Raw genomic sequence first — 26,308 nt, forward strand, 5'->3', positions numbered from 1 at the left:
TATTGTAAGTAACATTTTTAAACTGTTTGCTTTCTGATTGTTCATTTCTTGTATGTAGAAGTGTTTGATTTCGGTACATTGATCTTGTGTCTTGCAACCTGGCTAAACTCACTTACTCTCACTAGAGAACTCTTTGTAGATTCTTCTGGACTTTCAGTGTAGACTGTCATGTGATATGCGAATAAAGATAGTTTTACTTCCTCCTTTCCAGCCTGAGTGCTTTTGATCTTTCTTGCTTTATTGCATCGTAGGATGGCAACCCCAATACAATGTTGAACAGAAGTGGGGAGACCCATTTCTCACCATTAAATGTCAGCTGTAAGGTGTTTGAACGATGCCCTTTATCAGCCTGAGAAAGGTCCCTTCTGTTTGATAAGTGTTTTATCAGGGATGGATGTTGAATTTTGTCACATCATTTTCCTACATCTTTTCAGTACTGTCTTTGGTTTTGGTTACAGAGTGATGCTGGTCTCATAAAATAAGTTAGAAAGTATTCCCTCCTTTTCAGTTTTCCGGAATAGTTTGTGTACAGTAGGATTTATTTCTCCCTTAAATGTGCAGTAAGAGTTTATCAGGGAAACCGTCTGGGCAGTGAATATTCTCTGTTGGGTTTTTAAATGTACATTCAGTGGCTTCGATACAGGTGTATCCAGATTATCTATTTCTTCTTGAGTGGGCTTTGGTGGTTTGTCTTTCAAGGAATTTGTCAATTTCAACTAAGTTGTCAGATTCATTGGTGTAAAGCTGTTAATGATATCCCCTATTATTATTTTTAGTATTTGTAGTGTTGTCACTGTCCACTCGTGATACTGGTAATTCTTGTCTGTTGTCCTTCCCTCCCCACCCCCATTAGTCTGGCTAGAGGTTTATCAGTTTGACCTTTTCAAAGAACTTGCTTTTGATTTAATCGATTTTTCTTTATATTTTTTTATTCCATTAATTTCTACTCTGATCATTATTATTTTCTTTGGATTTCATTTGCTCTTATTCTAGTTTTTGTTTTTTCTATTGAGGGGAAATGTAGAGCACAACTCATGAATGTGAACTTTCATGAGCTGAGCACACCCACATAAAAAGCATCCAGATCAAGAATCGGGACACGGCCAGCACCACAGGCCTTCCTGGAGGACCCATCCCAACCAGAGGCCCCCTCAGCCCTGACTGCTACCAGCATAGGTTCATGTTCCTTATTCTTGGAGCTGTGTGTGTAGATGGAATCACACAGCATATACTCTCTCGTGTCTGACTGCTTCCAGCGTTCTGTGAGATTCATCTCTCTGGTCTGTGTAACAGTGGGGTACTCGTCATTGCTGTGTAGTATTCCATCAGGTGCCGAACTGGATCACAGACTTTCCTTCTGTTGATAGACCTCTGGGAACTGTCTGGTTTGGGGCTTTTGTAAATTATGCTCCTATAAACATATCTTTTCATACACATGTGTATTTCTCTCCAGTAAGTATTTCTCTCCAGTACGAGTGGGAATTGAGGGTCCAGGAATGGGCATGTACTTAGTGTTAGCACCTACTGTTTTCCTGAGTAGTTGGTTGTTCGAATCACACCCACCCCCTACAAAGATTTTAGGCAGGGTGTGACTCAGTCCCCTACCCATGCTGTATCCAGTGTTTGTTGAAGGTCTGAATAAATACACAAGCCCTGTCTGGGAAGGGAGACCACGTGACTGGCTGACCTCTCATCAGAGGCACAGGGCCCAAACACCCACCATACACGAGAACGAGAACAGCCCTCTCCTAAGGCATGCGCAGCCTGTACGGAGGGTGCAAAGCCACGCTCCACGGGGTTTATGGGGTCTGTCTTCAGTCCAAGGGAACCCGAACTACTAGGGCATGGAGGTAGGACCAGGGCAGCTATTGGGCAGGACTCAAAAGCCTTCATCCCTTGGCCTGGAGGAGGCCCTGGGACCATTTGGGCAAAGCCTTGGAGGGAAGCCAGCGTGGTAAGCTGGTTTGAGCACCGGGCTCCTACCAGCTCAACACTACAGGGCTGTGAGCTACGCCTTCAGCTTCACATGCAGCACCTGGCCTCATTTTTGAGACAGAAGCTAAGATTACTGATCGGATTGTTCTTTTTTTTCTAAATCGTCATTTAGTGCTATAAATATCCTCGTAAGTACTTGCTTTCGTGGCATCCCACAAATTCTCATGTTGGTTTCACTTTTATTCGGCTAAAAAAATACTTAGAAAGTATTTCCTTTCTGATTTCATCTTTGACCCATGCATTATTTAGAAGTGTGTTATTTAGTTGCCAAATATTTAGAGATTTTCTAAACATATCTTTCTATTACTGATTTCTCATGTAATTCCCTGTGGGCAGAGCATTTACTTTGTATGGCCCAGAATATGGTCTGTCTGGCTAAGTGTCCCTTCCATGTCTCCCTGAAAAGAACGTGTGTGCTGCTGCTTTTGGGTGGGGCCCCACACACGTCCATTGGGTCAGGCTAGTCCGTAGTGTTGTCTGTGTCTTCTGTGTCCATGCCGATGCTCTGTCTTCTGAGTGTGTGAATCGCTGAGAGACAGCCTTGGAGTCTTCCAGCTATAAATTAGGATTTGTTTATTCTTGTAGTTCTATCAGTTTTTACTTCATATATTTTGAGGCTCTGTTATTAGATGTATATATTTGGAATTATGTTTTCTTTGAAAAGTAACCTCATTATTGTGAAACGACCCTCTGTTCCTGGTAATATTCTTTGCAGTGAAATCTACTTTATCTAATATTAATGGAGCATTCCAGCTCTCTTTTGATGACTATTAGCATAGTTTATCTTTTTCTAGCCTCTAACTTTTGTAAACAAGTTTATTTTAACAGCTTTATTTATTTGTATAATTCACATACCATGAAATTAACTCATTTAAATTGTACAGTTCAGGGACTCTGGGCTGGTTCAGTCAGTGGACCTTGTCACTCTTGATCTCAGGGTTGTGGATTTGAGCCCCATGTTGGGTGTAGAGATTACTTAAAAATGTACAGTTCAGTGGCTTCTAGTGTTTTCATAGACTTGTGGATCTATATAAAACCAATTTTAGAACATCTTCACTAGCCCAAAAAGGTACCAGGAACCTTAGCCATCACCCCTCTGGCCTCCCAGCCCCACCCCCAGCCCTGGGTGACTGCCTGTCCGCTTGCAGTCTTCTATAGATTTGCCCATTGAGACATCTCATGTAAAGGGAATCCTACAATATGTGGTCCTTTGTGACTGGCTTTTTTCATGAAGCAGAATATTTTAAGGTCCATGTGTATTATACCACATGTCAGTAATTCATTTCTTTTTATTACCGAGTAGCACTTCATTGTGTAGGTAGACCACATTTTATTTATCCATTTATCAATTGGTGGACATTTGGGTTGTTTCCACTTTTTGGCTATTACAAAAATTAGTGTTCAAGTTGTGGTATGGATGTATTTTTCATTTTTCTTGGGTCTGTACCCAGGAGTGGAATCGCGGGACCATATGGCACTCCATGTTTAACTTTTCAAGGATCTGCCAGGCTGTTTTCCACAGCCGCACCATTTTATATTCCCTCCAGCAATGCATGAGGGGTCCGATGTTTTCATATTTTTGCTAACACTTGTTCCCCCCATCCCCTTGTTTTTATTATTACAGCTATCCTAGTGGGTGTGAGGTGCTATCTCCTTGTGGTTTTGACTCCATTTCCCTCATGTCTACTGACGTGGAGCATCTTCTCATGAACTTGCTGGTTGCTTGTTTATTTTCTTTGGAGAAATGTCTGTTCAGACCCTTTGTCCATTTTTAAATTGGGTTGTTTGTCTTCTTATTGTTGAGTTCCAGGAGTTCTTTATACATTCTAGACATTACAGCCTATCAGATACAAGATTTCAAAGTATTTTCTCCTGTCATGTAGGTTGTCTTTTCACTTGATGGCGTTCTTTGATACACAAATGTTTTAATTTTTACGAAGTCCAATTTATCTGGTTTTTGTTGTTTTTGCTCATGCTTGTGGTGTCACAGGTTAAGAACCTGTTGCCAACAAGGTCATGAAGATTTATCCCTGTTTTTTCTTCTGAGAGTTGTAGTTTGAGTTCTTACATTTAGGTCTCTGATCCATGTTGAGTTAATTGTGTATATGATGTGAGGTGGGGGTTCAGCTTCATTCTTTGCATGTGGATGTCCATTGGTCCCAGCACCATTTTGTTGGAAAACAATTCTTTCATCACTGAATTATCTCTGTACATCTGTCAAAAATCAATTGACCACATATGCGAGGGTTCATTTCTGGACTCTTCTGTTCCATTGGTCTGTGTTGTCTATCTTATGCCAGTACCACGCTCTCTTGATCACTGTAGCATTATATTAAGTTTTGAAATAGGGAATTTGAGTCTTCCTGCTTTGTTTTCAGTATTGTTTTAGCTATTCTGGGCCCCTTGCAATCTCATATGAATTTCCATTTCTGCAAAAAAGGCCATTGGAATGTTGATAGGGGTTGCATTGAGTCTCCAGTTAATGGTCTTTTAAAGGGACTTAAATAATAAGGCAAACCTTTTGTATTTATTCCATACTTATCATTTCTGGCACTTGCACTTCCTTCTCCTAAATCTAGATTTCCATCTGGAATTCCTTTTCTTCTGCCTGAAGGATTTAATTTAACGTCTTTGTAATGCAAGTCTGCTGGTGATAAATTCAGCGCTTGTCTGTCTGAAGTCTCATTTCACCTCTGTTTGTGAAGTTTCCACTGGGTGCAGCTCTTTGTTAATAGGTTTGTTTCGTTTTGTTCTGTCGAGATGTTCCTCCATCTCCCAGCTTGTCAGAGAAATCTGTTGTCATCTTGTGCTTCTTTATGAGCTGAAGCGCGTCTTCTCCCTCCAGGTGGTTTTGGTGTTTTCTCTGCACCACTAGCTTTGAAGAGTTTTGTGATGTGCTTCGGGGTAGCTTCTTTCACTTCGCTCGTGCTCAGGGGCAGTGGGCTGCTACTGGCTGTAGATTTGTAGTTTCTGTCAGATTTGGGAGTTTTTCCGCCATTATTTTGTTTCAGGTACTTGTATCCTCACCCCTTTCTGTCCCCTGGGGACTCTAGTTGCCAGTGTGTGAAGCTCCTTGAAGTCGTCCCCCCGCTCACTCATGTGCTCTTTATTTTTTAGTTTTTCTTTTTCTGTGTGTTTCATTGCTGTTTCTCCACGTTTCCTAATCTTATCTTCCGCTGGTGATCCCATCCAGTGCCCCCTTAACGTCACGCTTTGTAATTCCATCCTCTGCGTCTTCTGAGTCCCTGCTCCACAGTGTTTGGTCTGCTTCCTGAGCCTGTAGAAATCAGTCTGCCAGGCGACAGCCTGACTCTCATCGCCATGGACCAGTTTCCCTTCCCTCTCGCTGCCAGTTTCTCAGAGCTGGGAGATGGTGCTGTTGTTCCTGTGTGTCCCATGCCTCGTTGTTCAGGCCCAGAAAGCACTCCCCGGCTCCACTGGGCCCTGTAGGTGCTCCCCCTGCTTGCCCCGGTGGCTTAGGGCTCCCCTGTGGTTGCTGGAAGCGTGCTGCTTTCAGCCTGGGGGAGCAGTGGGATTGCTCCATGTGTCCCTCTGCATGGCCCACCTGGTGGTTCTTTCACAGGTGTGCACTGATTGTCCCCTCTGTCCGCAGGTCTGCCACCTCGCTGCCTTGTCCGTTGTCCTGTAGCACCACCTGACCCCAGGTTGTCTGGCCCACCTGCCACTGTCTCTTTGCACCATGGTCAGGGTTCCCCTGGTGGAGGTGGGGGGGGGCGGGCGTCATGGAGATCACCTGTGTCTCGCTGCCTGATGTCCAGTGACTTGAAAATTATTGCTTAGTCACGTAAAGATCTCAGTTATTGTAGCTTTTGCGCATGGGAGCCAGATCCAGTCCTGTTACTGTCTTACTAGCTCAGCAGGAGGTGTAAGCCTCCAGCCCTGTTGTCTCTGAAAAGCCACCTCTGTGCTCGTGGGCAGGGTGAGGGCTAGACAGAGGCGAACATTTGGGCCAAGGCCGGCAGGCCTGGACGTGAGTGTGCTCACGCCCGTGTGTGTCATAGCACGTAGCCGTCTTGCCTCGGGACGGCCTCTGAGGTCGCTTCAACGCCTGGTGAGATGTCCACGCTCCGGCTTGAGGGTCACGAGTGTCCTGCCCAGGTCACCCCCTTAGGCTTGTCTGGAAGTCGGAGAGACCCCTCAGCTCTTTCCTGGACTTTCCAGGTGCTTTCCAGGGCACGTGCCCTGTGAGAAGCCTGGCAGGTTCCGGCACACCCAGGACGGCTGTGTGGCTGGGGGTTGGGACTGCCACCCAGGATGGGCCATGTCCTGTCCACCCGGGATGGACAGGAATCTGTGATTTGTCTCCTCTTTCCCTGGAACTGGACTGCAGGAGGACAGCATCAGAAAGGACAGAGCTGAGCTGATTTGGTTTGGAAAGGCACGCCTCTTGCCAGAGCAGTCTGTGTTGGTGGCTGGGGACAGATGAGCAAGACCCCCGTGCTCTGGAAGCAGAGCTGTTCTCCCAAGCAGTCCCCCCCTCGTCTAGCCCATCCCCTGCCAGCTCTTACATTTCCAGTTTTTAGATCAGAACCGGTCTTGCTCAGTAACACCCTTTTCCTTTTGCATATTTCCCCAGTTGTTTTCTTGGACAGAATTCCCATACCTCGTACAGAATGGCAAAAAAGCGAAAATGCCCCCGTTTTCTCAAGAAACAGAGGCATAGGGGCGCCTGGGTGGCGCAGTCGGTTGAGCGTCCGACTTCAGCCAGGTCACGATCTTGCGGTCCGTGAGTTCGAGCCCCGCGTCAGGCTCTGGGCTGATGGCTCAGAGACTGGAGCCTGTTTCTGATTCTGTGTCTCCCTCTCTCTCTGCCCCTCCTCCGTTCATGCTCTGTCTCTCTCTGTTCCAAAAATAAATAAACGTTGAAAAAAAAAGAAAAAAAAAAGAAAAAAAAAAAAGAAACAGAGGCATCAACCTCCTTCTTCCTCAGCAGCCCGCCATGGATTTTGTTTTTCTTCCTCGAGCCAGGAGCCCTGCAAAGATTCCGCACGGGGTGGCCAGTGGGAGAGGGGCCACCAGAGAGGACACGCAGGGCTCACGTCCTCGCAGCTGTGGCCACGGCAGGTTGCACTCACCCATGGGGGCTCCTCCCTGAGCCTGGGCGCAGAGCCTCCTTGCCCAGGTCTGGGGGTGGGGATGGCAGTGTTCTCTCCCCTCTGGTACTTTGAGCTGCCTTTCCGCCCGTGCTGTGGGCGGGCAGGTAGGCTCTCCCAACTGGGGCACATGTGCTGGTCTGTCCACCGGTTCTGAATATCCTGGTTCACGCTCCTGTCCCACCACTCGGCCTGGGCCCCACCCTCCCGGGATGGGTAAACAGAGGGGTCAGAGTAGGGCAGAGCAGCGCCGCGTGGACCTCAGACCTGCCTAGGGCAGGATCTCTCTGCCTGGCCCCTGGGGCAGCAGCCTGACTTCTGAGGGAGACTGCTGCACAGAGCGGGGCTGGGTTCCCATCCCCACCTTGTCTCACTCAGCCCCCGGCCAGTCCCCCGACTGGGCCCGGGTCCTTCCCTGGTCTGGCCCCACTTGGCCATCAGCCCCCACCTAGCTCCTCCCTGCCCGGTCCCCACCTGACCAGTAGCCCTGCAGCCCCGTGTAGCCCTTAGGTGTCCAGCAGCCCCTGTCCAGCTTCCACTGTGTCTGATCGTGTCCTTCCCCGATGTCCGGCGTGTGCACACCGGGGTGTCTGGCTGCAGGGCTAGCTGGCATTGGCCTCCCTTTTATGAGCATCTGGTCTCTGTGCAGGCATTTGGACAGGCGCACACGAACCACAAGAAGGTAGCCGCGGACGGCGAGAGCCGGGAGGAGAGTCTGATCCAGGAGTCGGCCTCCAAGGAGCAGTACTATGTGCGCAAGGTGCTGGAGCTGCAGACGGAGCTGAAGCAGCTGCGGAACGTGCTCACCAACACTCAGTCGGAGAGCGAGCGCCTGGCGTCCGTGGCGCAGGAGCTGAAGGAGGTAACCAGCGAGCCCCGCAGAGACGGGAGGGCAGGGAGGTAGAGGGCTGTGCTGCTGTCCTCCAGACTGGGACCTCTGGGTTCTCATCAGGAGGGGAAGGGGCCTTGCTTGCTCTGGGCCACAGGGAGACCTACTCTCTGCCCTCTGTTCACCGGAGCGGGGAGGCGGCGGGCGAGGTGGGGGGGGGGGGGGGGCAGTGACAGGTGACCAGATGGACAGACAGTTCTGAGTGGTGGCCAGCACAGAGTTCCACAGTCGAGGGTATGGGGCAGTCGGGATCCCACAGGACTTGGAGGGGACTCTGCGGAGATTTGGGACAGAGCTCAGGGCCTGGTAGCAGTGGGGAGCAGTCACCTCCCCTGGTTTGGGGTCAGAGGTCATCGAGGCCCGTGGGCCTGGCGGGGGCTGGCTTGGATCAGGGAGGCGGGCCATCCTCAGCTGTGTGGAGCCAGAGTGCATGATTTCATTTCCTCCCACCGGCTTACCCTGCTTGGGATGGGAGGAGGGGCCGCTGGGGGTGTGGATTTGACCTCCGAGGTGTCTCGGCCTCACTGCTGGCCAGGCCCCCTGGCCCAGAACAGCCAGTGCAGGCACTTACCCAGCCAGCCTGGTGCCGCTCTTTTCCTCTTCCAGAAGGGCCTGCGTGGGCTGTCAGGAGAGCCCCGGTGACCTGCTGACTCCTGGCTTTGGGCGTCAGGAAATGAGCTCAGCCAGGCCCACACGAGAGCAGGTTTGGTGGGGCCTCGGGAGGAAGCCTGCCCCTCCCCACACCCACACGCTCACAGCTGCCTCTTTCTCTCCGGGCCCTGCCTGTTGCCCCACAGGTCCCCACTGCCCCCAGGCAGCATCCCTGCCACCGCCAGCCCCTTCTGTACCCTGCTTCCATCACTCTTCTGCTGGTCCTGGCCTTGTGGCCTTTGCCAGGCTGCTGTGCCAAGCTCCTTCCTGGACTAGGAGAACACAGCGCCAGGCGTCCCTGATAAGTGCCGCCCTGCACCTGCCTTGGTGTGATGTGGCTGTGTGGGTCGTGCAGGGTCCCCCGGCAGACACCCCGCCACGAGGATAGCTGGGCCTTCCTGTGCCCAGTCCTGCCGCCATCCCGGCGCAGTGATGCGCCAGCTGCACAGTGCCCTCTGACCAAACCCCCCTGTGACAGTCAGCCTAGGTGTCCACCTAGGCTTGCCAGCGTCCCAGGCGGGTCCAGGGGCCACTATCGTGTGACCTGTATAACAGACGTACTCCGCACATGGGATGGTTCCAGCTGCCCCAGAACTCATTCTCTCAGTGACTCTGTGGGCATCCAGATACTTCCCTCATCTCACAGGTGGGGAAAGCAAGGAGCAGGGTCACCAGGCTGGCAGCTTTAGGGTGCTGACCTCTGACCTCTGCACAGTGTGTGGACAGGCCCAACCAGCTTCTGTCCTGGGCCATGATCTTGAGCCCCATCTTACAGATGGAGAGGCAGAGTCCCAGGGAGCCGGGTGTGGCCACGGTTGGCTGGAGGCAGAGTCAGGTTGTGTGCCCACTGAGGCCTTCCAGAGATTTGCCCTGGGGAGGGGGTGGGGGCTGCCCTTGAGAAGCAGGACTGGGTCGGAGAGGAGTCAGCATCGTCTGCTCAGGTGGTCTTTTTGTCCTGGTGGGCCCTGTCCTTGCTGCCTTGGTGGACCCTGTGTGTCTGGGCCCAGGAGTAAATGACAGAGATGTCCCAGCAGAATTCTGTGCCCGCCACCCCCGCCACCCAGGGTGGGAGCCAAAAGGGCTTGATTGCTGTGGCGGTGTCCAGGCTGCCAGGAGCCTGCTGGAAGGAGGCCAGGCATTGGTCATGAGCTGAGATGGGCGGTGGGTCAAGAGCAGCCTCACCAGGTGCCGGGTGGACTCTTCAGCATGGGGTGGGAGGGAGGGGTGCTGAGGTGGGAGGACACCTGGTCCAAACCAGGGGATGGAAGACAGCCTGGAGGCGGAGGAGGGGACGTGGGCATGTGGAGGAGGCAGCAGGGGTGGAGCCTCACACGGGATGAGGGACTGGACTCCATGGGGAAGTGCACATTCCTCCTGGGCAGCAGGGCTGGACCCAATTGGCCCCTGGGGTGGCACCCTTCCCCCCCACCACACACACACACACACACACACACACACACACACACACACGGTGAACACTCCTCCCCTGGCCTCTGCAGTCTCACAGGAAAACCCTTACCTGCCCAGGCACTTTGGGGATCCCTGCACAGCCAGGAGAAGGTGCCTCCTGGGCCCAGGCAGGCGCACCTGCCGTGCCCCGTCCTGCCTCCCCAGGGCCAGCTCTTCTGGTGGCTGCAGCTGTGGGCATGGCTTCCTAGGAACCCAGTTCTAGTGTATTATATACAGTTAGTTCCACTAAGGTATCTAGTCCCGTGGGTCTCTCAACTGCCACGTGTACAACAGAGCTTTGGAACCAGCCCCATCCCTGCAGAAGCCACATTGCTTGGCCCATCCCAGGACTCTGGTCAGACCAGCTTCAGTGCCTGCCTTGAGACGGTGGGTCCAGCTGGGTCATCGCTCAGCACCTCCCTAGGAACCCCTGGGAGAAGGGCAGTGGGAGGTACGGTGGAGGGCCAGGAGGAGAGAGCCCCCACCCGTGGGACCACTTTGTGTCCCTCTGTCTGGCTGTCATAAGCACCCAAGTGAGGCTGGTCCCTGGGGTCCCTCTCCCGATGCTCCTTCCTGTCTCTGTCTCCTTGCTCCTCCTCCTCCCCCATCACCCAGACCTAGAGTGTCACCCCTGGTCTAGAACCTTCCAGGCACGTCTGTCCCCCCACCCTCTCCCCACATACATCCACCTGGAGAGCCTCCCTCCCTCTTGGGGTGGACAGGGAGGGTGGGCAGAGGCCTGGCTGGAAGGACGAAGGTGCTTCTCTGTCCACATGAGGACTGCCATCTCGCTGGAGTGAGTCCCACGTGCCTGCCCTCCATGGGCCCTTGCGCACTTTCCTCACTGAAGGGCAGTGTCTGCTCCCACACTCTCCTCAGGGCAGCTGGGGGCTGAGGTGTGAGCATGTTGGGTAGATGGGCTGGGGGCTCGAAGGCCAGCCCCGTAGTCATACCTGTTTTGCCGACGAGGAAGCTGAGGTCTGGGGGGTCCTCGTGTGCCCCACCTTGTCCACTTGGGCTGCACCCTGTTGGGGCCACGTGTCTGCACCTTGTGCCCGTCATCAGGGCCGCTGTTGACAGGCTTCTTGGGAGAAGATGCTGACTTTGGGGAAAACCACACTGTGTGGTGGCCAGTTGGAGCTTGTTTGAGCCTTGGAGTCGGGTGTGGGCCAGGCGGAGGTGCCCTGTCTGTGTGGGAACCAGAGTGAGGTGTTGGGTTCCTGCAGCATCAGCACGCGGCGCCCTCACCTGCCACCTGGCTTCTGGGCCAGCTTGTGGGCTGCGCGCGCCTTACCTGGCTGCCCACGGGGCCCGTGTGCTCTTCGACGGCCCCGGTGCTTATGAGTGGAGGCTGTATCATAGTTCCTGGCGACAGAGTAGGGTGGGACGTGACTCCTGGGCACCCAGGTGGGCCGTACCACAGACACGTCACTCTGGGTCGGGAAGGCCGAGTTGGCCCTGGCCGTGGGGGGCCATGCCCCTTGCTTCTGTTTCTGCAATCTGGTCAGCCTTCCAGCCTGTTGGTCTTGCCGAACAAACCTGCGGGTAGCTGGTCGGTTTCAGGCCGGGGCTTCCACCCCAGGTGGCTGTGCCAGGCCGTGCCACACATATTAGAGCAACTCCTGCACCCAAACAAAGTGACTTAGGACAGAGAGCAAGGCGCTTCCAGTGGACGGATGAGCAAGCACTTCTTGTCCTTCACGGAAAGTGAGGAAGTGCTCTGGGTCTGGGTAGCCGTGAACACGGAGCAAACTAAAGCCGCTGAGGTGTGCACTTTCCAAGGGTGGTCTTACAGGATGACAGTTAACTTTCAATGAAGGACAAAGGCCGTGTGCAGCTTCACCTCAGTAGTGCTGCCTGGTGCTCAGGTTCTGGGGTGCGGAGGGCCTGGGGGGCCCCTGGCAGGCAGCACCTCCTCTTTCTGTCCCTCTCAGGGCCAACCCCCCATCTCCCCTCCTGTGTCCTCTGTGCAGAGTGGAGCGGTGCTCCCTGCAGGTGCATCGGGCCAGGGTGGGCCGAGCCACAGTTGGGAAGCACCAGCCTGCTGTGGCCGCGCGGCAGTGGTGAGCACACAGTCCCAATTCTTACAGATCCGTCATCGTGTCGGTGGTGAGGACTGTCCAGAGCAATAGACCCAGAGACACTGTGTGTGTGAGTGAGAGAGTTAGTGTCAGGAATTGGCTCTTGTGATGGTGGGGGCGCGTGGGTCCAGAATCTGCAGGGTGGGCCAAAGGCTGGAGACCTGGGGAACAGCTGGAGTCTGAAGGGATCTGGAGGCAGAATTCCTCCTTCCTGAGAATTCTGGTCTGTTCTTTATGACTTCTGGCTAATTGGATGAGGCCCACGGCACGATGGAGGGTGCTCTGCTAAGTCACATGTCACTCTCACCCGTGCAGTCAGCATGGTGGCAGCTAGACTGGCATTGGGCCCGATGCTGCACCAAGTTGGCTCTGACACTGACCGTGGCGGGAAGCGGCCCGCACTGAGGACCGGGTGCAGTGTCGTTAGGCGTTTCCAGCTGCCCCTCCGGATAAATGGGAGTAACTGTGTTTCGTCTTGTCGCCACTCCTCCTGTGTTATTTTACTTACTTTTTCCTGTTTAACAGGAGTTTTGCTCTCTGGGTGGGCCTTGATTTTCCGCCAGTCTGTAACTTGGTGTCTGTTTCTCCTGGTGTCAGCTTTTGGCCACCTCCTTGGGTCACTTTGCTGGAGACTCTGGTAGTGACATTGTCAGGAGTGCTTGTGTAGAACAACTCCCTCCTCCTGTTGCTCTCATGTTTTTCTTCCTGGTCCTATTTCATTTTCCCATTGCAGCATTATTGTACTGGTTTTCCCTGCACGGAATCTTGAAATCTTGTCTGCAAAGCATGGATGTGATCACGAGAAGGCCTGGCACCAGTGGAGAGGCCGTGTGTCAGGGGAGAGGGCAGAAGAAGGGGGTCTGGGAGGCGACGGCGTTTCCGCCGGAGGACCCTGGTGGGCTGGCCTGGCCTGGGGGCACCAGATGCCACCTGGAGCCTGGAAACAGGGCGGGTGGGAAACAGGGTTTGTTGTAGGGTCAGCCCTACCCCGAGTGGGTGCTGGCTGTGTCTGCAATGGTTTCAGTTGCCTCAGGGCGGGATGGAGCTGCCTCCAGCGGGCAGGGGGCTGCTGAACTTCCTGTAACACCCAGGACGGCCGGAATGTCAGAAGGACTGAGGTCGAGGGGCCCAGCGCCTGGTGGTGGCAGGTTGGGAAATCCTGAGTCTCGGTCGCGCAGTGCGCACAGGTCTGTGTCGGCCACTTCCTCCGCGTGATGCCTGCACCCTCAAGGATGTGTGACATAATCCACATCCCTGACGGCTCACCCGCTCAGTGTGCACACAGATTCATGCACCGTCCCAGATCCATCCCTGAATTTTCCATCACTCCAGAGGGAAGCCCCTCCAGGTACTCCCTACCCCTCCCACCCCACTTCCTGCCTTCTCTCTCTCTGTGGATTAGCCTGCTCTGCCCATGTCCCGTGTGTGGGAATCACACAGTGGGAACACCACCTCGTGGTGGTTCAGGGTTCACCGCAGCCCGTGTTATAGCTGAATGACATCCCCTTGTGTGATTGGACCACATATTGTTTATTTGCTCATCGGTTGGTGAGCTTTTGGGATGTTTTCATGTTTGGTTGCTGTGAATAATGCTGCCTGAACACTTGGGCACAAGTTTTTGTGTGGACCTGTTTTTGTTTCTCTGGGATCAGGGTGCCGAGGAGGCATCGCTGGGCCAGGTGTGCTGAGCTGTTTAAGTAGCTGCAGCCTGTGAGGGAAGGAACTGCTTTTAGCCATTTTACAGATGAGGACACCAGGGGTCAGATCAGGCTGAGACCCATTACTGTGCACCCCAGAGCACACTGCCCGTGGTTGGCTGCCCACACCCCACTTCTTCTCGGCAGATCAACCAGAACGTGGAGACCCAGCGTGGCCGGCTGCGGGATGATATCAAGGAGTACAAGTTCCGAGAGGCCCGTCTGCTGCAGGACTACTCGGAGCTGGAGGAGGAGAACATCAGCCTGCAGAAGCAGGTGTCCGTGCTCAGGCAGAACCAGGCAAGTGTCCGTGCTCCCAGGGTGCTGCCCTGCCTCCTTCCCCACAGCCGAGCCCAGGGCTGCACAACACACTGCCGGGGATGGAGGTGCAGCCAGGGCCCGGCCTCTCCTAGACCAGAGAACTCAGCTCTGCCTGTAGGGCTGGTTGCCCCCGAGACGCAGGGCGCCTGTACCTGTGACCTGAGATACGATTAGGAGTGATGGTCATAGCACACATGTAGGTATGTGTTTTATATTTCTTAAAATATTTAATGTTAATTAAGTAGCTGTGTAGAATTTACTTACCTTTGATTTTTTATTTTGAGAGAGAATCTTACGCAGGCTCTGGGCTTGGCACAGAGCCAGTGTGGGGCTTGATCCCCACAACCTGGGGATCATGACCTGAGCTGAAGTCAAGAGTCAGATGCCCAACCTACTGAGCTGCCCAGGCACCCCCAGTTTTATAAGATTTAAAGCCAGGGTACACCTGGTAGCATTTTAAGTAACTGGACACATTTGCGGCAGGGATGTGTGCATTCTGATTTCCGTAGTGTCTCCGGCCGACTGAGCAGCGCACTTTGCACGTGCACAAGTGTCCCGGGTGTGGGCTGATGTTCCTGTGCACCTCGTGCCCAGACCACCTCCCTCCCCAGCACCCCATCCCCTGCCGCGGAGCCCCCGTCGCTCAGGCACAGGAGAGTGCGCCTCTTTTCCAGGTGGAGTTCGAGGGCCTCAAGCACGAGATCAAGCGTCTGGAGGAGGAGACCGAGTACCTCAACAGCCAGCTGGAGGACGCCATCAGGCTCAAGGAGATCTCGGAGCGGCAGCTGGAGGAGGCGCTGGAGACGCTGAAGACAGAGCGCGAGCAGAAGCTCAGTCTGCGCAAGGAGCTGTCCCACTACATGAGCATCAACGACTCCCTCTACACCAGCCACCTGCACGTCTCCCTGGACGGCCTCAAGCTTGGCGACGACGCTGAGGCTCTGGCCAACGGCTTCGAGCACGGCGGCCTGGCCAAGCTGCCGCTCGACAACAGAACCTCCACGCCCTCCAAGGACGGTCTCGCCCCGCCCTCCCCCAGCCTGGTGTCCGACCTCCTCAGCGAGCTCAACATCTCCGAGATCCAGAAGCTGAAGCAGCAGCTGGTGCAGGTGCGGGTGCGGCCCTCAGGGTCCTCGGGGCTGCTCGGGTCCCTGGGGCCACGCGTGCCGTCCCCACCTCCAGTCCTGCCCCCCGTCCTCTCATTTGTGTTTCCTGTAAAGTCTGTGTTGTTGCCGCAAGTGGGTCTGCGGTGCTGCGGGGGAGGTGCTGGAGCAGTAGGCCCCTGGTCACCAGTTTTCCTTGGGCCCCCTCGTGGTGCCCCGCGTGGGCTCCCGCACTGTGTCCTGTGGATGAGTCACCTCAGGGTTTCCTGCTCTTCACGGAACAGAATCCCCCCACCCCCGCACCCCACCTGTCCCCTTGTCCTCGCATCTCCATGGAGGGGCCCCCCAGCCTCCGGGCAGCCTCTGTGGACGTGACACGCCCAAGGCACGTGTTAACAGACCTGCAGGGTGACAGCGGTGGCGCGGGCGGGGTCCTGCGAGTGTGTGGCCCCTGCGGGCTGGTGACGGGCCTCCTGTGCTTTTGCAGCTGGAGCGGGAGAAGATGGGCCTGCTGACGACACTGCAGGACACACAGAAGCAGCTGGAGCAGGCGCGGGGCGCCCTGTCGGAGCAACACGAGGAGGTGAGCCGCCTCACGGAGAACCTCAGTGCCCTGCGGCGCCTGCAGGCCGGCAAGGAACGGCGGACGGCCCTGGACAGCGAGAAGGAGCGGGACAGCCATGAGGATGGTGACTACTACGAGGTGGACATCAACGGCCCTGAGATCCTGGCTTGCAAGTACCGCGCGGCCCTGGCAGAGGCCACTGAGCTCCGAGAGCAGCTGAAAGCCCTGCGCAGCGCACACGAGGCCGGCGAGGCCCGGCACGCGGAGGAGAAGGGCCAGCATGAGGCCGAGAGCCAGGCGCTCACCGAGAAGGTCTCCCTGCTGGAGAAGGCCGGCCGCCAGGACCGCGAGCTGCTGGCCCGGCTGCAGGCGGAGCTGAAGAAGGTGAGTGATGTTGCGGGTGAGACGCAGGGCAGCCTGAGCGTGGCCCAGGACGAGCTGGTGACCTTCAGCGAGGAGCTGGCCAACCTCTACCACCACGTGTGCATGTGCAACAACGAGACACCCACCCGCGTCGTGCTGGACTACTACCGAGAGGGCGCGGCTGGCGCCGGCCACGGCAGCCCTGAGGCCCGCGAGCGCCGCTCGCCTGTCCTGCCCAAAGGACCGCCGGCCGCAGAGGCTGGGGCCGGGGACAGCAGCCCTTCGCCCAGCCCTTCCCTGCCCTCGCCCCTGAGTGACCCACGCCGGGAGCCCATGAACATCTACAACCTGATCGCCATCATCCGCGACCAGATCAGGCACCTGCAGGCAGCCGTGGACCGCACCACGGAGCTGTCGCGGCAGCGCCTGGCCTCCCAGGAGCTGGGCCCTGCCTCGGATAAGGACCGGGAGGCACTCATGGAGGAGATCCTCAAGTTGAAGTCTCTGCTGAGCACCAAGCGGGAGCAGATCACCACGCTGCGCACGGTCCTCAAGGCCAACAAGCAGGTGCGGGGCCATTGGGCAGGGCGGGCGGGGCTCCTCCCTCCTGGGGCCCCCAGCGTGACTCCCCGAGGCAGACGGACCCCTGCCCGCCTTCCTCAACTGTGTGCCCTTTGTGTGTGATCCGCAGACGGCCGAGGTGGCCCTGGCCAACCTGAAGAGCAAGTACGAGAATGAGAAGGCCATGGTGACCGAGACCATGATGAAGCTGCGTAACGAGCTGAAGGCCCTCAAGGAGGACGCGGCCACCTTCTCCTCGCTGCGGGCCATGTTTGCCACCAGGTAACGCCCGCTGCTCCCGTGGCTGCAGGGCCAGCATCGTCCTTGGTTTACATGCAAGACGAGGAGGCCAAGAGGCCAGGTCCCAGTGGGCGGGCTGGAGGCGCGAGGTGTGAAGGGGGCACGGGCTCACAGACAAGGAGTTAGCCCCCTGACTCCCTGAAAAGTGTGTGGATTCACAGGGACGGTTCCCTGCAAGGCGGGGGGCAGGGTCCCGGGGTGCCCCATCTGACCTGCCGGTCGGGGATTGGGCTTGGGAGGGCAGCCAGCTGTGGACGCCTGTGCCCAGATGCCTCCGCCTGGAAGTCATTGCTGGGGGCTTCTTGGGGGCCTGGGTTCGGGGGTTTCCACCAGCCAGGGGGCACAATGCCATCTGCTGGCTGGTGTTGGGCAGACACCCAGGGCAGGGCCTTCTTGAGGCTGGGGAGGCTGAGGCTGTGGGTTAGATGGGGTTAGAAACTGGATCAGGGCTCCTGCTCCTCCGTGTAGGAGAAGAGGGGCAAAGACCAGGAGAGAAGACTCTAGGCTTCGCTAGGGGCTCCCTCTCCTCCTGGGTGGAGCTTGGGAAGGACCTCACCACCAGTTTCTCTGCACGTGGGTGTCTGGAAACCCCACTTCTGCAACCTGTTTTGTTTAAGAACTTGGCTGAATTCTCCAATGCAGCCGAGGTCACAAACTCACTCCCTGGAGCGGGAGGAACGTGGCGGATGGGGGTGAGGGGCAGGTGTGCCCAGCGCTGCCTCCCTCAGGGACAGACCTGGAGTGGGTGTTTCTCTCTCCCAGCTCCATGAGGAGAGGGGCACATGTCCCAGTGAAGCAGAGGACGCACAGGGGTGCGTCCATACGTGCCTCTCACAGACTCTGGTTGCCATTAGGTGGTTTACTAAGCACCTACTGTGTGCATGCACTGATCCGGAAACATGCCAAGTCCTGCCCGTGAGGGCTGGATGCCCTGGCCACCTCCCTTAGAGAAAACCAGCTTGGGAGCCCTTCCCAGAGAAAGCGGAATCGCTGAGGGCATAGTCTGTTCCTGCCCGCCCGCCCCGCCAGGCCCTCCGTGCGGGTCCACAGCCACGCTCTTGCCTCTGGCGCCCCCACAGGTGTGACGAGTACATCACGCAGCTGGATGAGATGCAGCGGCAGCTGGCAGCCGCCGAGGACGAGAAGAAGACGCTCAACTCTCTGCTGCGCATGGCCATCCAGCAGAAGCTGGCGCTGACCCAGCGGCTGGAGCTGCTCGAGCTGGACCACGAGCAGACCCGGCGGGGCCGCGCCAAGGCCGCCTCCAAGGCCAAGCCGGGCACCCCGAGCGTAAGTCACACCTGCGCCTGCGCCAGCGACAGGGCCGAGGGTGCCGGGCTCGCCACCCAGGTGCTCTGCGGCGAGAAGTATAACATTTACTGCGATTAGGGCCACGGGGCCGCAGCTGCCGCTACCCTGCCGCACGCCACCCGTCCGCTTCTCCTCCACTAACCCAGCAGCAGCGGGACTGCGGTGCTAGGCTGGTCTTAACCGTGACTAATGCGCAGAGGGAAGGATTTGGCCGAGGCGGCGTGCTCTTCCACCTGGACCCTGTGAGCTTGGTGTCTGTTCTCACCCCTCGGGACCGCCCTTCATAGCAGCTACTCTCTCGGTGGCGGGAGGGGGGTGTCCTTGCAAAAACGTGGCTTCCCAGGGCCTGTGCGCCGTCGGCTCCTGCAGGGGGAGGGGGACAGAGCCGGAGTTGAAACTTGCATGTTCCCCGCACGTGTCTAATGCGCGGCGACGCCGGGACCGGCAGCAGTTCGGGGTTCTGGCCCGAGTGCGAGGCACGGCCGCAGCCGACGCGCGTGGCTTGGCACAGTTTACAGAGACGATTCCTTCGTAGTTTGTGCGGCATCTCACTGCACGTCGTATTTGGGTCACGAGAACAGAATTCCCTCCCGCAGCCCCGCGTCCTGCAGCCCCGCGTCCTCCAGCCCAGGCGCCTGTGGGCGGGGGGGGGGGGGGCCCCCCCGCTCGTGCTCACGTGGCTCAGACACGCCCGCCACGCCTGACACCAGGGCTCAGCGGGCTCAGCCTCTCTGAGATCTGCACGCCTGTCTGGTGGCCTGTGAGGTGACACATCGGCAGGTCCCAGGCCTGGGGTTTGTCTTTTTTTTCCGAGAGAAAAACTTCTTAAGTGCCTGGCCAGACTCTGTCCTCACAGGGAGCCCGTCCTTTTATACTTAGGGGTTCCCCGGCCTCCGGGGTGGGTTTTCCACTCTCTGCTCGCGATCAGATCCCAATCACAGGGCTCTAAAGTGAGGGGCTCCCACGTCTGTAGCCAGAGCCCAGCCCCGTGTGGGAAGGGCACCCCGCCTGGGCCCGGGCCCGTTTGGGACCCCGCAGCGGGTGCGTGGCCTGCCCCAGCCGTGCGGCCGCGGAGGTAGTGGCAGGTGAGCAGCTGCAGGGCTCTCTGCTCCCGGTGTTTGGCATCATGCCACGCGAGTTCCCACCTTTGGGAGCAGGACTTCTCAGCATTTACCCCCGTCGCCCAGTGGGGGCTGCGTGACGCGAGGCTGCAGCAGTCTTCTCCCCGAAGGGCTTCTTGCCTCGTCTCTCCATGGCCCCGGGGAGCATCTGCGCTGCCCTCACACAGCTCCCGCCCCTCCCCCCATCCCCAGCAGACTCCAGGTGCTGCGTGGACCACCTTGGGTTTGGCCAGCGGCCGGAGCAGGAAGACAGGGGTCGGGCCGCTCTGCTGACGGGATGTTGGGTCTCGAGGCCCCCTCCCGCCCGAGGAGGGGTCTTCCAGGGGCCTGGCCGCCCGCTGGCCCCGCACGTCGCTTCTTCCCTCCGCCGAGCCTGGCACGCAGCTTCTTGTCCATACAAGGCACGGCCCCCCTAACCCACGCAGGTCTTCTCCGCGTCTGCTGCCGACTAACGCACCACGTCCTCGCCCGGCCAGAGCTTCGGTGGTCGGGCCGGTGCCGGTTCTAACGCTGTCTTGTTTTCTCCCGTTTTCAGCTGTAGAGTAGCTGCCGGGAGGACTCGGCCGCGGCCCTGTCACACTGCAGCCCCTCCCCCTCCCGCGGGCCCACGCAGAGGAAGGAAGGGCAGCCTAAAAGTCCACTTAGAAACCTGTTTGGATATGCCACTGCAGTTCTTTCCAAGTTAGCATTCCCTGAGTGTTTAATGGCAGAGGACATAAAGCTTTAATGTTGAGAATGCCGCCAGCTGCTTGCCTGTACGGTGCTGAAGAACCTGCTCGGACAGCGGCCATCAGGCTCGCTTAGAACCCGCTAGAAACGCTCAACACCGGGGTCTCCCTGTTACAGATGCCCTTTTATATCCCATCAACCTGTGCACTTTTGATATTTTGATATTATTATATTTGCTTCCTTAATCCCTCCCATAGAGACGGTCTCAGATGCCGTGGTCTGTCTCGTGGTCCTGTAGCGCTCCGTCTTAGCTCCCGCCGTGTTGATCTGGTGTCAGCACGTGGCACGGACGTGTTTCCCCAGCGTGTAGCTCTAGACTGTTTAGGTGAAGGCCTCGACCCGGCAAGGAGCTCGGCCAGTCGTAGCCACGCTGTGGTTCAGCAGCCTTTTAGGTTATGTGGCATTATGGTTCATGTTTGAAATTACAGATTTTAAATGCCATGTTCATTAAGAAATCCAGGGTATTCCAATTCTGGGGTTTTTCATATTGTATTATTATTATTCTTAGGAATAGTTCAATGTAACAAGAAGAAAACTTGACCTTTGCTCTGGTTAAACAGTAATAGGCACTTGAAAACAAAAAGATAAATTATTGAATGAGTAGTATTACCTACAAATTCCAGAATCTTCTGGGTTTTAGGACATTGTGAAGCATGACTGATTAACAGAATTTTATACAACTGTACCAGTGAAATTCCAAATTGGAATTGTTTTGTTACTCTGGTTGTTGTGCCAGATTGTGGCACACTTAGAAAATCCTACAGCCGTCGGTTTCTAGGGTGTTCTGTCTCAACGCCTTTTTGTTAGTAATCATTGCCGGTAGTGCCTTCATCAGTTAAGGGAGGTGTCCCAGCGCAGTTCGTGCTCTAAAATGGACAGTGAGGAGCTAGTTGGGAATGTTGAAGGCCAGTGTGGACCAGTAGGTGTGAACGGGTGCGCACCTTCATACCTGAACCTGGGCATCTTCATCGAGGGAAAGAAAACAGCGATTGTGCAAAATTCTGTTAGTCAGTGATTCTTTACTGTGCAGATCCTTGCAAATTCAGGGGCTGAAAAAAGGAAAGTGAACACACACCTCGAGTGCGCTTTGGGAACCAAATGGACTTGAGGGACAAGCTAAGCCAGCGGTGTGGACGACACGCCATGTTTGTGAAGAGCGGGCGGCAGGGGTGCCGGCTGTCGGCCTCGTGCAGGGGTGAGGGCTAGCCGTAGTATTCTTTGCAAATGTGAGGAAGAGACGTTCTGTATTCTCTTGCTTGGTGTAACTAATCGCTGTTAATTTCAGGAAACAGAACTCGGTGAAGCCCCTCAGCAGTCCGGGGCTGTGTCCCGTCGGGTTTGCTGGGTGAGGCTGTGCATACGGTAAAATTGGTACTCACAGAAGAAGAAAGTGTCCTCTCTTCTCCAAAATAAAGGACAAATTATAATAATATATAAGTAGCAAGGGTCAAAGAATTCTGTTTCCTGGAATAAGCATTTCTTCTTCCTAGTTGTAGGGACCCCTATTTTTACCTTCTATTACAGTGTCGGTCCATAAGAAATAATGTTACATTTACAATAACTTCACCTGTATGGGGTATTTATTTGCAATGATGTCTGAGTACTGTATTTTTTTCTGTGCATTACCTTAGTGTCAGAATGTTGTCTTTATTTTAAGATCACATGCATGTTCTCCTGCCAAGGAACCTTTACACAGACCCAAACAAACAAACAAACAAACAAACAAACAAAAATGCATTCTAGTTCTGAGAAAGTGAGGCAGAGCCTGGAAAAGGAGTAGGAAGGAACGGTCAGTCTCGACTTGGGACACGGGCGTCTGGTGCAAATGCCTGCAAAGCCAGTGCACATAGGAACATGGGCCTGGTAAGGGTCACGTGGTAGGACCAATAAATAAAGAATAATAAAAAGCACAAGACTTGTTCCGTGTGGCTGCTCTGCCCCCTCCTTCAGATGAATGCGGGTCCAGCAATGCATCGTAATTCCAGGGCCTGAAATGAGACCAGCCGGTCAGTAACCCTAGCGGTAGGAACTGGAGGCAGCCTGGGACCTGTTTCAGGAGGCGTGGGGAGGTGGGGAGGCGCGGGGCGCCTCTGGCAGTGAGCAACTGTCACGACTACCCAGCGTCATGGCAGGGAGAGCACGTGGCCGTCGTGCCGTCCTCCCCAAGAGGCAGAGGTTTGGATCGTGTGGGGTCCTTCTGCCCTGACTCTTGCTCCGTGAACTTAGGGATGAGTAGATGCAACGAGAGTGACCTGTTTGTCAGCGCAAAGCCACGTGCACCTGCAGGAATGTCTGAGGCGTGCTGGGCCCGTCCTGGTGTGAGCAGAGGGGCAAATCCTGGCTGAGGGGGCGGGAAGCCCTGGGCACGCTCTGGCGCTGTCCTTCTGACAGCCTCGGTCGGACCCAAGGAGCTGCCCGGACCTCAGGGCTGTCTGAGGCCAGGGTCTCCCTCCCCCTGGGGTCTCCCCTGGCCCTGTGGCTGCTGCAAGGCCGCTTCCTCTCGTGATCCGTGGCTGGCATGAGTAGCGGCTGCCTGAACCCGTGTCCAACTTGAAACCTCTTTCAAAAGAGCCCTGTTTTTCTGAGTCGGTAGCTAGAAGAAATCCACCTCCCCTGCTGGCTCATGCTGCCCCACCAGGCTCCGGGAGCAGGGGGGAGAGACAGCCCCGACAGACCTGGAGGAGGGCGTGTGCTGGCGGTGGGCTGGGCAGGGCGGGTGTCACCCAGCCCTTGGCTGCTACCATGTGCGAGGCCTGCTGTGGCCCTGGCCCAGTCCTGTCCACTGGGGTATTTGACTCACAGGCACAGATGCTGAGGCTTTCTCCCCCCACCCCCCACCGCTCCCCCTATGTGCTCTGGATTCTTTCAGGGGTGGAGTGGCAGCCTCCTGAGGGGGAGTGGGGGGTCAGTTGGCCCTGAAAGGCCTCCCGCTCAGCCTTCCCTTCCAAGGGGGAATGTCCCTTATTCCCACCACCTTGTCTGTTTCCCTGCAGTGGTTTTTACCCCAACATCTGGCAGGTTACCAGAGCTGGAAACGACAGTGCCAGCTTAAAGACAGACCTTTGGCTGAATTGCCCCCCTTCAGTGGCTCACTTACCCTGACTGACTTCTCTCTGAGCCTCAGTTTCCCCACTGTAGGATAAGGATGATAGTTCTTGGCTCAGAGGTTGTTGTGAAATTTCATCAAGCCCTGGGTAACTCGCATACAGAAGGTGCCCAGCAGATGACGTGGTAAACGGTTCTTGCTGACATTGTCATTATCACCAAGGTCTGGGATGATATCACCAAGGGCTGGTCCTTGGTCCGGTAGGAGTGTGAGTTTAAGTCAGCTTTTAACTAAAGTGTAATTTGCATTTAGGAAAGTGTATTCATCCTAACGTACGCTCCGGGTGTGCACACAGTGAACACAGATGTGTAACCAGCAACTACAAAGTTCCCTGGCTACCCTCCCCGCCAGGGCTGCCTTTTGAAGCAGACAATAATGGGGGTACTGCTGTCTGCCAGCATGGGAGCCTGCTGGGACAACAGAGGTACCTGCACTCTGATGTCACCTGGCATGGGATCTCGGCAGGGATGGGCTGCCATCAGATTTTCCTGAGAACGTGTTCACCTTTCAGCCGTGTCCAAACAGCGGAGCTGGAAGGGCTCTGTGTTACCATTTTGGCAAACTTCTTGTGGCCAAGCACGCTGGCTCTTGTGAGTTCACCTCATTCATCCCTGAGCCTGCTTTTGTAAACCCAGGTCCCTAAGGTGGGGGACCATGCACATGGAGCTTCTCCTAAGCAGGACAAGGCAGTGCTGCAGTACCTCACCCCACAGAAAAGGTCTGCGTGGATACCGTGACCACACCTTGTCCTGGGCCTCCTGGGAGGAGAGAGCAATAGAATCTCTCTCTCTCTGCCTCTCTCTGTCTCTCTCTGTGTCTCCTGTGCACGCGCGCGCGCACACACACACACACACACACACACACATTCCTTTTGTTCATCTCACTCTCAAGTAGGGAATTAAGATTTGTTTTATTTACCCAAAAGTGTTAAGGATAGCACACCATATAGGAGACCGCACACAAGTGTCCGCTGACTGGAGTTCTGCACACTGCACACTCACACCCACCACCCTCACGAGAAGTGGATGAGGGCGGTCCTGCAGGGCGTTCGTGCACTCTGCTCCCGCTCTTCCTCCCAGGGTAACCCCGACTCGTACGGGCTGCTTGTGTGTATTTCTGTACTTTACAAAATGGAAGCATACACTAGACAGCCAGAGCTGGGATAAATTTACTTACTGAACCGCATTGATTTCCCACACCGTGATTGAGCTGTGCGTTCATACGTGACTTGCTTTAGATATAGGTATATATATTGGGGCGCCTGGGTGGCGCAGTCGGTTAAGCGTCCGACTTCAGCCAGGTCACGATCTCGCGGTCCGTCAGTTCGAGCCCCGCGTCAGGCTCTGGGCTGATGGCTCAGAGCCTGGAGCCTGTTTCCGATTCTGTGTCTCCCTCTCTCTCTGCCCCTCCCCCGTTCATGCTCTGTCTCTCTCTGTCCCAAAAATAAATAAACGTTGAAAAAAAAATTAAAAAAAAAATAAATTTAAAAAAAAAAGATATAGGTGTATATATATCAGTTGAATGTAAAAGAATGGGAAAAAATATTCCATAAAAACAGCCACAAGGGAACAGGAATGGCTGTTCTAGTATCAGACAGAATAGACTTTAAGACAAAAATTGTTACGAGGGACAGTGAAGGAAGGACATATAATGATAAAAGAGTTAATTCACCAAGAAGATAGAACGATTAAATGTGCACCAAACGAAAGAGCCCCAAAATAGACCAAGTAAAAGCTGCCAGAACTGAGGGGAGAAAGAGTTCAATAAGAACTGGAGACTTTTTATTTATTTATTTATTTATTTATTTTTTATTTAAAAAAAAAATTTTTTTTTTTCAACGTTTATTTATTTTTGGGACAGAGAGAGACAGAGCATGAGCGGGGGAGGGGCAGAGAGAGAGGGAGACACAGAATCGGAAACAGGCTCCAGGCTCCGAGCCATCAGCCCAGAGCCCGACGCGGGGCTCGAACTCACGGACCGCGAGATCGTGACCTGGCTGAAGTCGGACGCTTAACCGACTGCGCCACCCAGGCACCCCAAGAACTGGAGACTTTAATACCTCACTTTCAAGAGTAGAACGAGACAGTATCCAAAAGGAAGTAGAATAATACCAGGTCCATAAGCCAGCTAGACCTAACACATCCAAGGCAGACGCCAAACAACAACAGGATACACGTTCTTAGGAAGTATACATGACATGGAACATTCTCCAGGCAGGATTAGCCGTCTGTTAAGCCACAAAACAATAACTTAAAGATTGAAATCGTGCAAACCATATCGTCCCATGATAATAGAATAAAATTGGGAATAATAATGAGATGTGGGAAATTCACAAATATGTGTAAGTGAAACTACTCTTAATCACTGTGTCAAGGAGGATATCAAGAAATAAGGAAGGTCTCAAATCAATAACCTCTCACCTTAAGAAAGCAGAAGAAAAGAACAAACAGCCCAAAGCAACCAGAGGAAAGGAGATGGTAAATATCAGAGTGGAGATGATAAAATAGGCAATAGGAGCAAATGGAGAAAATCACCAAAAATCAAAAGTTGTTTCTTTGAAAAGATCAGCAAAATGACAGGCCTTTAGACCATGAATAAAGACTCTACTAAAAATTAGAAATGAAAATGGAGAAATTACTTCTGATTTTGCAGAAATATAAAAGATTACAAGAAAGTACTGTGAACAGTTGTGCCCCAAGGAATGAGATCACCTAAACCCAAATGTAGCAGAGAAAAGGAAATAGTAAATAGAGCAGGGACGAATGAACTAGAAGAATCAATACAAAAAAAATCAACAAAACCAAAAGTTATTTCCTAGAAAAGGTTGACAAATTGTCAAACCTTTGGCCAGACTGAAAAACAGAGATGACTCAAGTTAGATCAGTGATGAGAGTGGGGATATTAATAGCAACTTGACATGAATAAAAAGGATTGTAAGATGATACAACAATG

At 54.6% G+C, this 26,308-nt stretch overlaps 1 protein-coding gene across 5 annotated transcripts in view; it reads left to right on the forward strand.

Moving 5' to 3' along the window:
* Positions 1-26,308, forward strand: part of LOC121013783 (inositol-pentakisphosphate 2-kinase) — a 128,946-nt gene that overhangs the window by 23,218 nt on the left and 79,420 nt on the right. For 4 of the 5 annotated variants that reach the window (XM_040449593.1, XM_040449594.1, XM_040449595.1 and 1 more), the window contains exons 2-7: positions 7,759-7,971; positions 14,024-14,176; positions 14,872-15,306; positions 15,788-16,795; positions 16,920-17,071; positions 18,169-18,379. In XM_040449593.1, the coding sequence (XP_040305527.1) occupies positions 7,759-7,971; positions 14,024-14,176; positions 14,872-15,306; positions 15,788-16,795; positions 16,920-17,071; positions 18,169-18,379 (2,172 nt within the window). Of the gene's footprint in view, positions 1-7,758; positions 7,972-14,023; positions 14,177-14,871; positions 15,307-15,787; positions 16,796-16,919; positions 17,072-18,168; positions 18,380-20,056; positions 22,164-26,308 lie in introns of those variants that run through there. The other variant, XM_040449597.1, reaches the window with a different exon arrangement.

This window comes from Herpailurus yagouaroundi, unplaced genomic scaffold, assembly GCF_014898765.1.
Source record: "Herpailurus yagouaroundi ecotype Mexico unplaced genomic scaffold, PumYag 199, whole genome shotgun sequence".
NCBI classification, from domain to species: domain Eukaryota; kingdom Metazoa; phylum Chordata; class Mammalia; order Carnivora; family Felidae; genus Herpailurus; species Herpailurus yagouaroundi.